The 12,429-nt window shown below is 39.7% G+C and overlaps 1 protein-coding gene across 3 annotated transcripts in view; it reads left to right on the forward strand.

Moving 5' to 3' along the window:
- ADGRD1 (adhesion G protein-coupled receptor D1) overlaps window positions 1-12,429 on the forward strand; it is a 158,102-nt gene that overhangs the window by 74,600 nt on the left and 71,073 nt on the right. For all 3 annotated transcript variants that reach the window (XM_075769598.1, XM_010310767.2, XM_075769599.1), the window contains 2 exons: window positions 9,705-9,778; window positions 11,721-11,844. In XM_075769598.1, coding sequence (XP_075625713.1) covers window positions 9,705-9,778; window positions 11,721-11,844 — 198 coding nt within the window. The remainder of the gene's footprint in view (window positions 1-9,704; window positions 9,779-11,720; window positions 11,845-12,429) is intronic.

A 12,429-nucleotide genomic window follows, 5' to 3' on the forward strand; every position in this document is an offset into this window, starting at 1 on the left:
GAAGCTGGTATTTTCCTTCAGGAGTATAATTTTATTCATATTAGTATATCTACTTTGCAAACCAGAGTCACATTGTTATGTGCTGTGCACACACAAAATATAAAGGATTTTTGTGCCTGTGCCTTGAAGACCTTGCTCCTTGAGTGCTCACTTAGCTCTTGCTGCTGTGCTGTCACCTCTATTCCTCCCCATGAAGGGTTGCTAAGCCGTTGCTTATGCAGATGTGTACATGTGAGACAGGATTGTGCTTCAGCTGGAGCCCTGGGCAAAGCCTCACTGGTTTAACTGGGCTCCCAAAGGAGCTCAGGGAACCTTCCCCAGGACCAGCAGCCCTGGCCACCTTGCTATATTCCTATTCCCATGGTACCCTCTGTCTTTATCCTGTTTCGTGAGCAGTTTTTAGCCATAGCAGACCTCTTGCATTGCCAGACTCCCCAGGTTACCCATTCCTGGAAGCGAATTTTCTCCTTGGAGGTGAAGTGCAGGGCACTTAAGTCTTTATAAAGAAGATAAATGCATTATTCCCAATTATTCCATAAACAGTCTATTATTCCTGTTATTATCATGCGGAGTACATGAAATGCTAATGTTTCACTGCTCCAGGCGGTCAATGTCCTTGTGCTCTTAAAAAATAAGGACACAGACTTTGTTTGGTCTTTGTGCAGGAAAATTAGGACATCTTTGTGCTTTTTCTTTTTGTCCAGTCAGAAAAGTCAATACATTTGTCTCTTCACTTGGAAATCTATCTTGGGCTGACTACTATGTGCTCCTGCTGTGAAAAATTGCCCAAATAGTCCCTAAAGACTCTTCTATAATAAATATGAGTGAATATGGATTGGTTTGTCTTATAATTACAACTTTCAGTCTTGTGGGAAACAGAGATATTTGCTAATTCAGATATCATTTGTGTATGTAAAGCTGAAACAAAAAGTGCCAGTGAGACTTGCTGTTGCTGTTGGGTTTTGTAGCTTCCTGGTTTTGAATCTGGTGCAACATCTTGCTGTTGCCAGTGCTTGTTAGCTGTTGGGACTGAATCTCTGTTTTAAAAGTTTTCAGTTTCGCTGAGCTTTGTGAAATCCGGTTATGACAGGCATGTCTTATTTGGGATATGGGTGAGTGTACGGTGGGAATCGGAGCAAACCCTTGCAGGCATTGCCTGCCTGTCTGTCCCGCTGCCCTCCATGGGCAGGGCGGCATAATGGGTGAAGTCTCCAACTCCTGTCCAGCTAGTGCTGAGTTGTCCCAGTTTCTTGTTTCTGCTTTCAATTCGCTCTGCCCAGTAACATGGGGATTGTGAACCACGACTGCAGTTTAAAATGTTAAATGTTAAATTAGTGTTAAATCTGAGTGTCTGGAATGGTTCGTATCTGATGCGAATGTTTGTCTTCTAAAACAAACAAACAAACAAAGCAAACCAAACCATTAGGAGGAAAAGTCCAAGCACCGTTTTGGAAACTAAGAATTGTGGAAATACTATGTAATAGGAAAAGTATTCTTAACACTGATTCTACTCTGTGCATCCCTTGAAGGGATTATGCTTTATGCCTGCCTTCTGGTCCCTGTCACAGCTCTTGTCATTACCTAGATGTTGTTTTCTGTTACAGACCTCTGGATAGTTGTACGGCAAAGGGCAATAGTTCTGCCTGTGTCAAAATACTACGAGTGAATGGGGAAAAAAAAAAAAAAGAAAAAAGATCTGTTGCCTCTTGCATTATGGTTCTGTTGGATTAGAAAAGGTGTCTATTTTTAAATACTCTTTCCAATATCAATCAGACCAGTTGTTTTTCCTTTAGTACTTTCACATGAGTTAAGAAAAATAGAGGAGATTAAGAAAAGGTGTGTAGAAGGAACATCTGCTTCTTCTTTTTGAAAAGCAGTAAATTTTTAATATGATAATGCAGAGTACAGAAAAAGGCACAGCAAAAGGAAACAAAAAATCTTAGCAAAAGACGCCATCAGCTATTTCACTAAGCAGTTTTGGAAAGTTATCATGAACTTGTATCAGCATGACCACAAAATCTAATTTAATATGCTGATTGTAGGGAGGGTGGGGAAGAGCTGAAATGAGATTTCATTCATCTATCCAAAACATATGTGACTAGAATTTTGGAAGTCTAGTTCGTGGTTTGCACAGACAACTTTATAAGTATTTCACTTTATTTGCATTAAAAATAGTGTTTTCAAGGAGCTGAAGAGTGCAGAAGCAACGTAAAGCAACACAATTTTGGACCAGAGGAATGAACACGACAACCAGTTGTGTTAATAGCCAGCCTTGGCAAGTAGTAACTCACAAAACAACTTCTTGGAAGAACCAGAACAAATGACCAGGCTTAGGGTAGTTTTATATTTTTAGCTTTGCTTCATCTGTGCTCAAAGTTTGCTTTCAGCCTGGCCCATCAAACTCAGATGAGTTAAAACAGATCAGAACATAAAAGACATAAATGGGATCTTGGTTAGGGGAGAACAGCCCCGAGGGACTTGGTGTTTACAGCCTCTCAATGTCAGCATGTGCAATGTCTACTTCAGGTAGGCCTACCATTGACAACAATGATAGATTTCCTTTTCTTTATTCATTTGCCAGTCTGAAAAACTCTTCCTGAGCCCTGATAGTCAAGCTGGGTTTCTTCTTCTGTCTGGTGTGAAGTTCTGGTAGCTCTGAGTGTGTGCCAGATGGGAAGGGAGACGGCAAAAGCAGAAAAGCTGCTCTGCAGGGCTTTGAATTACACTAAAACAAAATAAGGTCTTTTAAGCAATGAGTAACTGCTTCAAGACGGGCACCTTGAGTGAAATAACTTGCATTTTAAATTACCTGATTTAAATTAGATCTCTTTGGAGCCAGACTGCAATCATTAATTTTGGAGAGGTAATATCTAGTTGGAGGTTATGCCCTGAGTCATTTGGAGGCAATGTGGAGTGTCCCAACAAGTTTGATGACCCTGGCTCTGCGTAAACAATCCTATCAATAACACGCAGGAAAGAAACTAGCTTTCTCTTGCGCTCCAATTTGAATTGACCTGCTAAAACTCTGAGTGAGACATATCCCAGGTGTTTCAGTATCAGTGACTTCACTTTGCACTCCTTAGTCCCTCCTTAGATGTCTAAATCTCGTGCAGGTTTAGAGGGCTGTGTACATATAATTTTTTTTCTTACGTATGGATATAATTGTGTAACTGTAAGGACATATCAAAACCAGCTGACTGCTATATTGCTAATAACTTAAATGAGACTATTTCTAGAGAAGGAATATTATTATTTTCACTTCGTCATTCTTTGGAACAGAACTGTGCTTTAAGGGACACGAGAAATAATTTTTCACTTAAGCATTAAGGCAGCTTTTCATATAGATCATCAGTTCAATCCTGTGTTTATTAATGCTCACGTAAGGAAAGCCTGCCATGCTGAGTCCCATTTCTCACTTACTGGCATTTAAAATTTTTAAACATCAACTATTTACTGATGTAACTTGGTTGCTGCCCAAATTGAATTTCAAAGGTCCTTGTCCTGCAGTTTCTATTTGTGCATGCCTTCCATTGAAGTTAGCTCCATGCTTCTGTAATGAAAATGAACCTTCTTCTTTCTGTGGCTATTCTTCAGCCTTTCTCTGCTTTCCATTTATTACCATGATTTACAACAATATTGTGAGTATTATTAATCCAGATTGCAGTCAATGGGAGTTTGGCATGGTTTTACGCTGCAGTACTGCATCTTAAATAGTTTTGGCTTTCAAGCTGAAAGAATTTGGCATGCAACTGCTTGTCACTGCCCAGCGTTAACAAATACATACAAAACACTCATCATGCCCATATGCACCCAGGCCAAAGAGAAAGAAAAAGGGAAGAAATATATTGATACATTTTTGAGATCTTTTAAATTGAGGAATGTGTGAAAGCATAGTCCATAGAGGATACGTGGCTTAGTGAGGCTGAGCAAGGTACTTTGTGCTCAGAAGTTCCTCAGTCCAGGCGTCAGCTCTGACCCACTGATGCTGTGTTAACTGCCTGCGGGATCTACGTGAATGTAACATCTATGTTAAGGTGGGAATATTTTAGCTGTAAAAATAAAGAAAAGCCTTTTGGGAGCTGTGCATGTGTGTTTAGGGAGATTATAATTTTAAGTCAATGGTTGCAGTCAGTTTCCATTGCCAAAATTGCAGCTTTCCTCGAGTAGTTTGGAGAAAAAAAAAAAAAGACTTTTATGCTTGTCAGCACCCAAAACCAGAGAGAGAGCGATTACTCTTTTAACATTGTCATCACATTGCACCTACAGTACATTCAACAATCACTGCCCCAGCTTTTCTAGGTGCCATGAAGCCTAACTGTGCTATAAACAGGTAAATTGAAGTGGATCAGAGACAAGCTGAAGAAAGATGAGCACCAAGTAATAGATTCAGTTTCTGCAGATCATAAGCAACTGTTTTACAGATGCACAGTGCCTGACAGCCCACACAGAGGTCTGCAAGTGGTCAGATGTTGTCTTCACAGCTGTTGGATGAAGCTGTTGGATGTTTGGTGCAGTAAGAAAGATGGGATCGTGTTAAAAAGATGGCATTTTTATTTAAAGGGATGTGGACTTGCTAGTCTAAGAAAAATAGCGAAATCTTCTGATGCTGTACACATTCAGAAGTAATCAAATTTTTTTTGCTATGCAAAATAATTAAAAAAAAAAAAGAACAACTTCCTTATCCATTCCCTCCTCCTTTTCTTTCTCTCTATATAAAAATGCTGTCTAGTAGAGCAGCCAAGATATTTTTCAGTCTGTCGCTCATGGGTTTTTTCATTATTTTTTTTGTTCTCACACTGCTTGCCCAATACAGCAGCTGTTAAATGGAGAACTCTGAGAACTGGGGAAGGCTATTGGTGTAGCATTTGATTAACAGTATTTTTGCAGGAAATTGATACGTTGACTATTTTTAACCTCAGGCAAAGGAAGGATCAAACCCAATCCATATTCAATTACATATGGGAACCTTTTTTAATTTCAGATGACTTTATAGCCTCTGATACGTCACTGTTTTTTTCATTTATATTGTCTGTCAAAGTCTTCCACCCTTTGTGATATCACGGGATTTTTTTTTAACTGTATGATTGTACCAGTAAGAAATGTATTCAGCAAGCTTTCATGTTGACCCTGGGAGCCTACAGTGTTTTTCTCATTGCTTCAGTAAGTGTGTGTTGGCATAGCTCTGTGCCACATACTAAAGGCCTGGCTTTTATGCATAACACACTGTAATTTCCTATTCATAAGTTATATTCATTTTTGTACAATTTGTAACTTTTTTTTTTTTTCATTTCATATGCTAGTTACATCTTAGAGTGAATCAGTCAAACAGACTTTAAATTAAAATAGTTGGGTGACCTAAGCCCCAGGTCTCTTGCAATGCAGTTTTCTCACAGCTTGGAAAAAAATGTAGCCACTGTAGAAATAGGTGATTATTCTTTCTCTTTCTGTCTGTCTGTCTTTTTCCAGGGAACTGCGTAGATGAATGTACCTTAAAGTTTTAGTTTTCTAGGTAATTAGGGGAAGTAGATCATATAAGGTGGAAAGGAAAGTCAATAAACCTTGTAGTCCAGGATAGGTCACGCTAACAGGATGTTGCTGTGAGGACAGGAAATCCTTATATTAGAAGCATCATTTTAGTCTCTAATTTAAACCATAAACCAGAATCAAAAATGATGTTGATTCATACACCTGTAAGAATGTTTCAGTGGAGCTGTGAACTGCAGAAAAGACAAAAGCATACTGACAAGAGGCTTGTTTGTCTTAGTGCCTTTTCTTGCCACCTTCAAAATAATCCATGCTGTTCTTGGAGGTTGAGAAGACAAGGCTTCAAAATCTCTCAATCTCTGAACAAAATGCTGTATTTTGCAAACAGAGACGAGTGAGCTCCAAACTGAACTTCATAGGGTAAATTATTATCTGCTTTGGCTGAGAGGAAGTCCAACACCCAACACATTGGGATTGGAGCTACTGAGTTTGGATCAATGGCAGATCTGACCCACAGATTTGTCCTTCTTGGAGAAAAATACATATTCAATTAGAAGGTGCACACCCTCCTCCCTTGGTGGCCACCACTATGTAGCTAAATATTTGCTTTTAAATTCAGGGGAGGAGAAACAAGCTAATCGCGTAAAAGTTCACCCCACCCTCTGCTTGTCTTCTCTCCTTGGCAAGACTTCCCAGCATCAGCTGGCTGACTGTTTTTCTTCTGCAATTGTGTTCATGACATTTCCTGCAAGTAGGTTTTCCTGAAGGTTTCCAGCAGTCCTTTCAGCCCCCTACTCCCCTTTTTTTGGCCTCTGCACCCACTAACCATGGCCTTGTGCCTAGTTCCCAGCAGTGTAAGTACCGTACCCTCACCGCACATCCATGTATATCCTCTACCTTCTCTCAACACATACAACGAGTTTCTGTGGTTTGCTTGTAAGTGTGACTAAGTTACCAAGAGTCAGTGGTCAGTGCAAGGGATGCTGAACAGCCGTGATGTAAACAGAGACAGTCCTTCCTCAAGATACCTGCTGCATTAGACAGACATACAGTTTGCACTGTTTCTTAGTGACAAGAGGTTGCTTTCCTCTTGGAATGTAATTCTTTTCTGAAGAAGCTGCACGTACCCCTCTCCATGCAGAGGACTGATATAAAGAACCTGGATTAGGGAGAACTGATGCACAGGCTCTGGGTTACTCAGCGCGCTGGTACTTTCCCTCTCCACACTACTGAGAGCTGCACGAACTGTCCTTTCGCAGGCTTTTATAAACACTCAAGTGAGTTAATCTTAGTGTAAAAGCCTATTTGTACATTAAGCTTTCTGTCATCAATGTCATTAAATCAATATCCTCAGTGCTACAGGATCCAAGTCACATATAAGCTGTCACACACAGTTTAACTTAAGAAATGCAGTATTGACATACAGTCAGTTTGTTTTTCATAGATTAGTGGGTACTTTGAAGTAGAGTTGTTGAAGATCAGAGAGGGTTTATTCCTCATTGTAGCCAGTTTATTATATGTTGGGGGGCTTTCTATTCTAATGACGGTTTTGTTGCAGAACTTCAATGAAGTCTGAGAAGATGAGTATTTTATACAGTTGTCATAAATAGCACTGAAAAGCCTTGTGAGGCCTATGTCGTGTGTGTTAAAACATGGGCCATATTCTTTAAGAAAGAGAAGTAAATAGGCAAATTGGTATGGACCCTTCTTTATACACATTATTTATCTATTTCTCCATGTGGTTACGCACGCAGTTCTGGTCAGCTCAGAGACTGTATAGCCTCACTTGGTGTAGTTCTTTGTCTAATGAATGACATCTGTGTTTAGAGTTAAAGATGGAGAAAACCAATAATTTGTCCCTTGCCAGAGATATTTAACTGAGAGTAAAACATACATCTGGGATTTATTTGTGTAAAAAGATACACAACTGAAGTACTATGTCTTCTTCCAACCTGACCCTGCGGTACTCTTTCCATTAAGTGTATTAAGAATCAAGATTTATCTAGAGATATCTTACAAATCAGAAATGACAGTTATTGTACGATCTTAGCTGTTATTACAGCGTATCTTTCTCTCTCTCTCTTTCTTTTTTTTTTTTTTTTAAGCTGCTGTTTGTCTGTCATACAAGTGAAGTAATTTGTAATACAAACTGACTATGGATTCTTTCAATTGCTTACTTCAGGAAAGCTATAGACATGATGGACATAACATTATACAGCATAATGGCAAACATTATGCTACGTGCCCTTGCTGCTGGTAAAACAGAATGAACTCTGCCAGCAAAACTCTAAATTAACTGGAGTTGCAGAAGGCAGTTTTCCAGCCGTGGGTTACGGATCATTAGTCTTCTGCAGTTTCTGAACTAGCGCTCTTCAGGAATACTCTGAGCAGCAAGAGGTGGGATTAAGGGAAGGAAGCAGTTTCTGTAAGACACTCCATATTTCACAGGTGGTTTGTGATTTGGAAGGTCCCCCGCTCGTTAAAGGTGAGGCTCATGGTGGGGCACTTTCTGAAAGGAGCGGGAAGTTCAGATTTGATGGATCTAGCAGGGAACATACCAGTTTCATCCTGAGGCCTTGCACAGGGCCTTCACAGGGCAGCCGGTGATGGGGAAGGTCTTTCACAGATGAGGAAGGACTCCTCTGTATTAATTAATGTCAAATACTTGGTTTTACTACATGTGTCTCACCACAGCTGGAAAGAAAGTGGCATGAGCAGACTGGGGGTTATACCAGATATTTCCTGGTGATGAGGGACATCAGTCTTGTCCCATTACCACTTTCTAGTGTGGCACACTTGTGAGAGTGTGAGGTTTTACCGTTTCCTTTGCTCCCCTCATGGAAAAAGGCTAAAGGATGTCACCAGAGTCAAAGGGGAAAATAGAGACCCAAATAAGTGGCAGTCTTTCCTCTTCACAAAGCTCTGCTTCTGTGAGTACCTGACCTGCAGTCTCAGCTTTTCTATGAAGAAGGCTTAGGGAAAACAGGGTGAGCCAAGGAACTAGAAATTTTGTCTGGGGATCTTGCTCAAGAAGATAAGAAAATTCCATTTATGTTATCCGGAGATGTGAGTTAAGAAGTAAATGGCCTTATCTACAGCATAGAAGTGTGTGGAAATCCAGTAGAATGTGTGAATGTCCTGGGTTAGGCAGAAATGCTTTATTATCGCTAGTAAGGAGGGAACTGTGCTACCTTGTGCCTGACACTCGTTGTTGGACTTGTGGGAGAGGAGAAGGAAAATTGCATCAGGGACTTCTTGTACTTGGTTGAGTTTCAGTGTAATCAGGTGGTGGGTTTTTTTTCCTTCTTTCTCTAAAACAAGGAAAGCAATACTTGGTTATCTTTCACTTGACAGCAGAATTGTGTTGCAATAATCCAAAGGCTGTTAATTCACCAGCGATTTGCTTATGTTGAAGGCTCTTGTAATTAAAAAAATGCCTTAAGGTAGGGTCTAACACAATGAGGACTTTTGGGATTTACGTATTAGAAAGGGTTGAACAGATCCTGGAAATGCTCTAGTTTGCATATAACAAGCTATCACTCCAATATAATTTGAATTATTTTGTCCTGAAACTGGTGTAACAGAATGGAGAATGGGGTCTCAAAGCTTCCTGAAAGGAGGAGATTGAGTTAGTGGCAAAATCTGCTTATGGAAGATAGACACGATGCCATTATAATGCTAAGGTGTGTTAAAATAAAATCTTGAATTGTGGCATTGCTCTTTCAGTTTGATTGTATGTTTTAAAATAATCACTATTGTGGAAAGAAAATGTCTGTGAGTTGGTCATTGCAATGCACATATTTCAGTGTTATTAATCCTAAAATGTGAGATTTTTATTACCCAATGAGAACAAAACCCAGCGAAGCCAAATATGTGCTGAAGAATAACTCTCCAATCCTGCAAAAAATAACACATATATTTGTGTTTATATACAATGAATAATCCTGGTTTGCTATTTACTTAAAAGAGACACAGATTTCTCACTCAGTGACATGACTTTAATCCCAGTGTGTAAAATTAAGACTGAATACCAGCCTTTGCATGTTTGGAGTTTGTGTTAAAGCTACGAAGGCTGACAAAATTTGCTTTTGGTTGTGGTGTGTTAATCTAGAATAAGTCTATTGAATATATATTATAACAATGAGAGTTTAAAGTTGTTGAATAGTGGAATTTAGTCCTTTTTAAACATTCCTTCAGGGTTTATATTTTCTTTCTTGCAGACTCCCAAACAATACAGCCAAGCACTAAATAAGAGTAACAGAGTTCATCTTTACTGTGCATTTCTGGACTATAGGTATGTTACATAATTTCAAATTCTTTAACTTGGTTTAATTAAATTACACTTAGCTTGTGATGCTATTTATTACCTATATTCTTCTTGTTCTCTTTCATTCATGGAAATAGTTAAAGAAATGGAGCCACTGGTTTACAAAAACCACAATCTGATAGTGACTTCTTATCACAAATAGGACACTTGTTATTCACAGCCCCTGTGTTAGGTAGGTAATTGAGACACTGAAAAATTTTGGAATCAAAACTGCAGACTGATACAAATCATGCTTATCTTGGTTTATGAGTATGTCCACTTGGGCAGATGTTTGGATGTTTTAAGATGGCAAACCTCCAGCAGAGCCATTGTTTTCACTGGATCTATGCCTATGTCACAACATCATGTGAGATCAGTATTTCAGAGCTGTAAATTTTGGCTAATGTGTGGAATGGAGAAATATTATCCCTCTGAAGGCAAATTAGAAAAAAAGAGAAATAAATATCACCTTAAATTTCACTCAGAAAATAGGAACTATAGAAAAGCAGTAGCTAATTATTTTTTTTTAGCTCTGAATGTATTTCATCTGGTTTTGATTCCAAACATGCTGCTATTACTGAATTAATTGAGAAAGAATACAAATAGTGAATTTTTAATTTCATGGAGATTAACAGTTTTTGAGCTGTAATAGTATAAGCCTAATTGGTGTACCAATGGCCCACGATGCCGTGATCCCTCCTATCCAGCATGCACGTGGGAAGGTCACTGTAATTGTTTTATCGAAGTTTTGATTCAAGTATGTTGAACTGTCCCAGCTGTTGGCAGTTACTCATTGTTATGGTCACTCACAAATTACGATAAATTAGAAACAGATTTTACTGAAGCGAATTAATATGGTTGGGGCATTCTTCCCGTACTGTTTTCCATTGGGGCTTGGGTCCTTGAGGCTTTGCCTCAGGATAGAAACTGATATATGAAATCTGTCCTTCCAAATGAGGTTTATTTGTATCAAGATGCTCTTATTCCCTAGTGCATGTTAGTTAAAGAATAAGCAATTGGTTTCTGACCTACGACAATCTCTCTTTGAGAAGTCAAGGAGGTCCCAAAGGACAGAAGAAGGGTGAGGTTACAACTATTTCTAAAATAAGCACCAAGAAAAATACAGATCACTCAGTCTAGCTTCAGGACCCAGCATAATATCAAAAGTAATAAATGGTTAAGAAGCAGGCAGTTTGGGTGGGTGACCTCCGGCGCCTGAGCCCATGGAGCCCCCCCAGATGTGTGCCTGTGGCTTCTATGTCCCCACTCCACTGCAGGGCTGTGATGGCCCAGGGATTTCTGGGTTTCCCTGGCTCCAGGAGAAAGCAAACTCATGAGGATCACTTTTCTGCACAGCCCTGGGACCAGGCCGCACAGCCAGCCCAGCCGTATCCTCGGTGCAGCAGGAGCTGCTCTTGCTACCCCTAAGGATAAAGCGACAAAAACCAGTTGACATGGATGGGTCACTAGAAATCATGCTCAATCTGTCTGAATTACTTTGACAGGATGAATGGGACAGTGGATGAAGGGAGAGGCAGCAGATATTATACGCTGACTTTTTTGACTTTTGCAAGATTATTGACTTGTTTGATATTATAGTTCTCGGAACACAGATATTTGTGACTAAGTGAAATGCCATAAATGGGTTGCACAATGTAGAGAAAAAATGGAGTTACTCATTGGTTATAAAACTGGGAAGAAGTCTCTAGAGGTGTTCATGTAGGGGTCTGATCTGGGCCCTGTTCTGGTCAATATTTTCCTTAACTATTTTCATGATGGAATTGAGAAGACACTAGCAGTGTTTGTGGATGCTCCAGCCTGAGATGACTTTCAAACCTTTTTATCTCCTGTATAGTACAATGCATGTCAAATTAACTTGCATAAGATGCATTTTGATAGAGATTATATTCCATTTTTTGGTGCTTTGCAGCAATGGAACTGGTGTTTGGTCTAATGAAGGTTGTGCGCGAGAGAGTGGGGACCTCAACTACTCAGTGTGTCTTTGTAACCACCTCACTAACTTCGCCATTCTGATGCAAGTGGTGCCTCTGAAGGTGAGATTAAGCAAAGGGGTAAATGTGTCTGCTAAAAATGAAGCATAAATACATCAGTTGCATCCTCACACAGCATCAGTAAGTGACTGGAACTGGGCTTATTTTTGCCCAACTCAGACTTATTCCACATCTTGCTTTCTGGGATGATGTTTTAATACTTCTTGATTATATTTATGTTTTTAAAACTTTTGGGAACTGAAATGGAGCATGAAATGAAACACCTCTGTGTTAAGTGGGAATTCTCTTTACTATATTCTCACTCTTTTGGCATGATTTCTTAAAGTGCTAGGCAGGAAAAGCACTAGAGGACATTGTACAGATGACTCTGGCTTTTCTGATTAATTTTCAAGACAGAGACAGCTGAGATGTGGCTGTTTAATACTTTTAGTAACTAGACTTGTGGAATATGAACAGCTGAGCTTGAACTCCATGTGAAGCAAGCTCTGCTGCCAGCTGGCCCCTGCCATTGTCTCTGCCAGCTTTCCAAGTGCCTCCCTGCTGCTGTTTCTTCACCTTGTTGCCAAGCAGGGGCCTGTGTAGAAGGAGCATGAGAAAGAAAATGATGCTTTAGAGTTGAGAGTGAAC

This window comes from Balearica regulorum, chromosome 17, assembly GCF_011004875.1.
Source record: "Balearica regulorum gibbericeps isolate bBalReg1 chromosome 17, bBalReg1.pri, whole genome shotgun sequence".
NCBI classification, from domain to species: Eukaryota; Metazoa; Chordata; class Aves; order Gruiformes; family Gruidae; genus Balearica; species Balearica regulorum.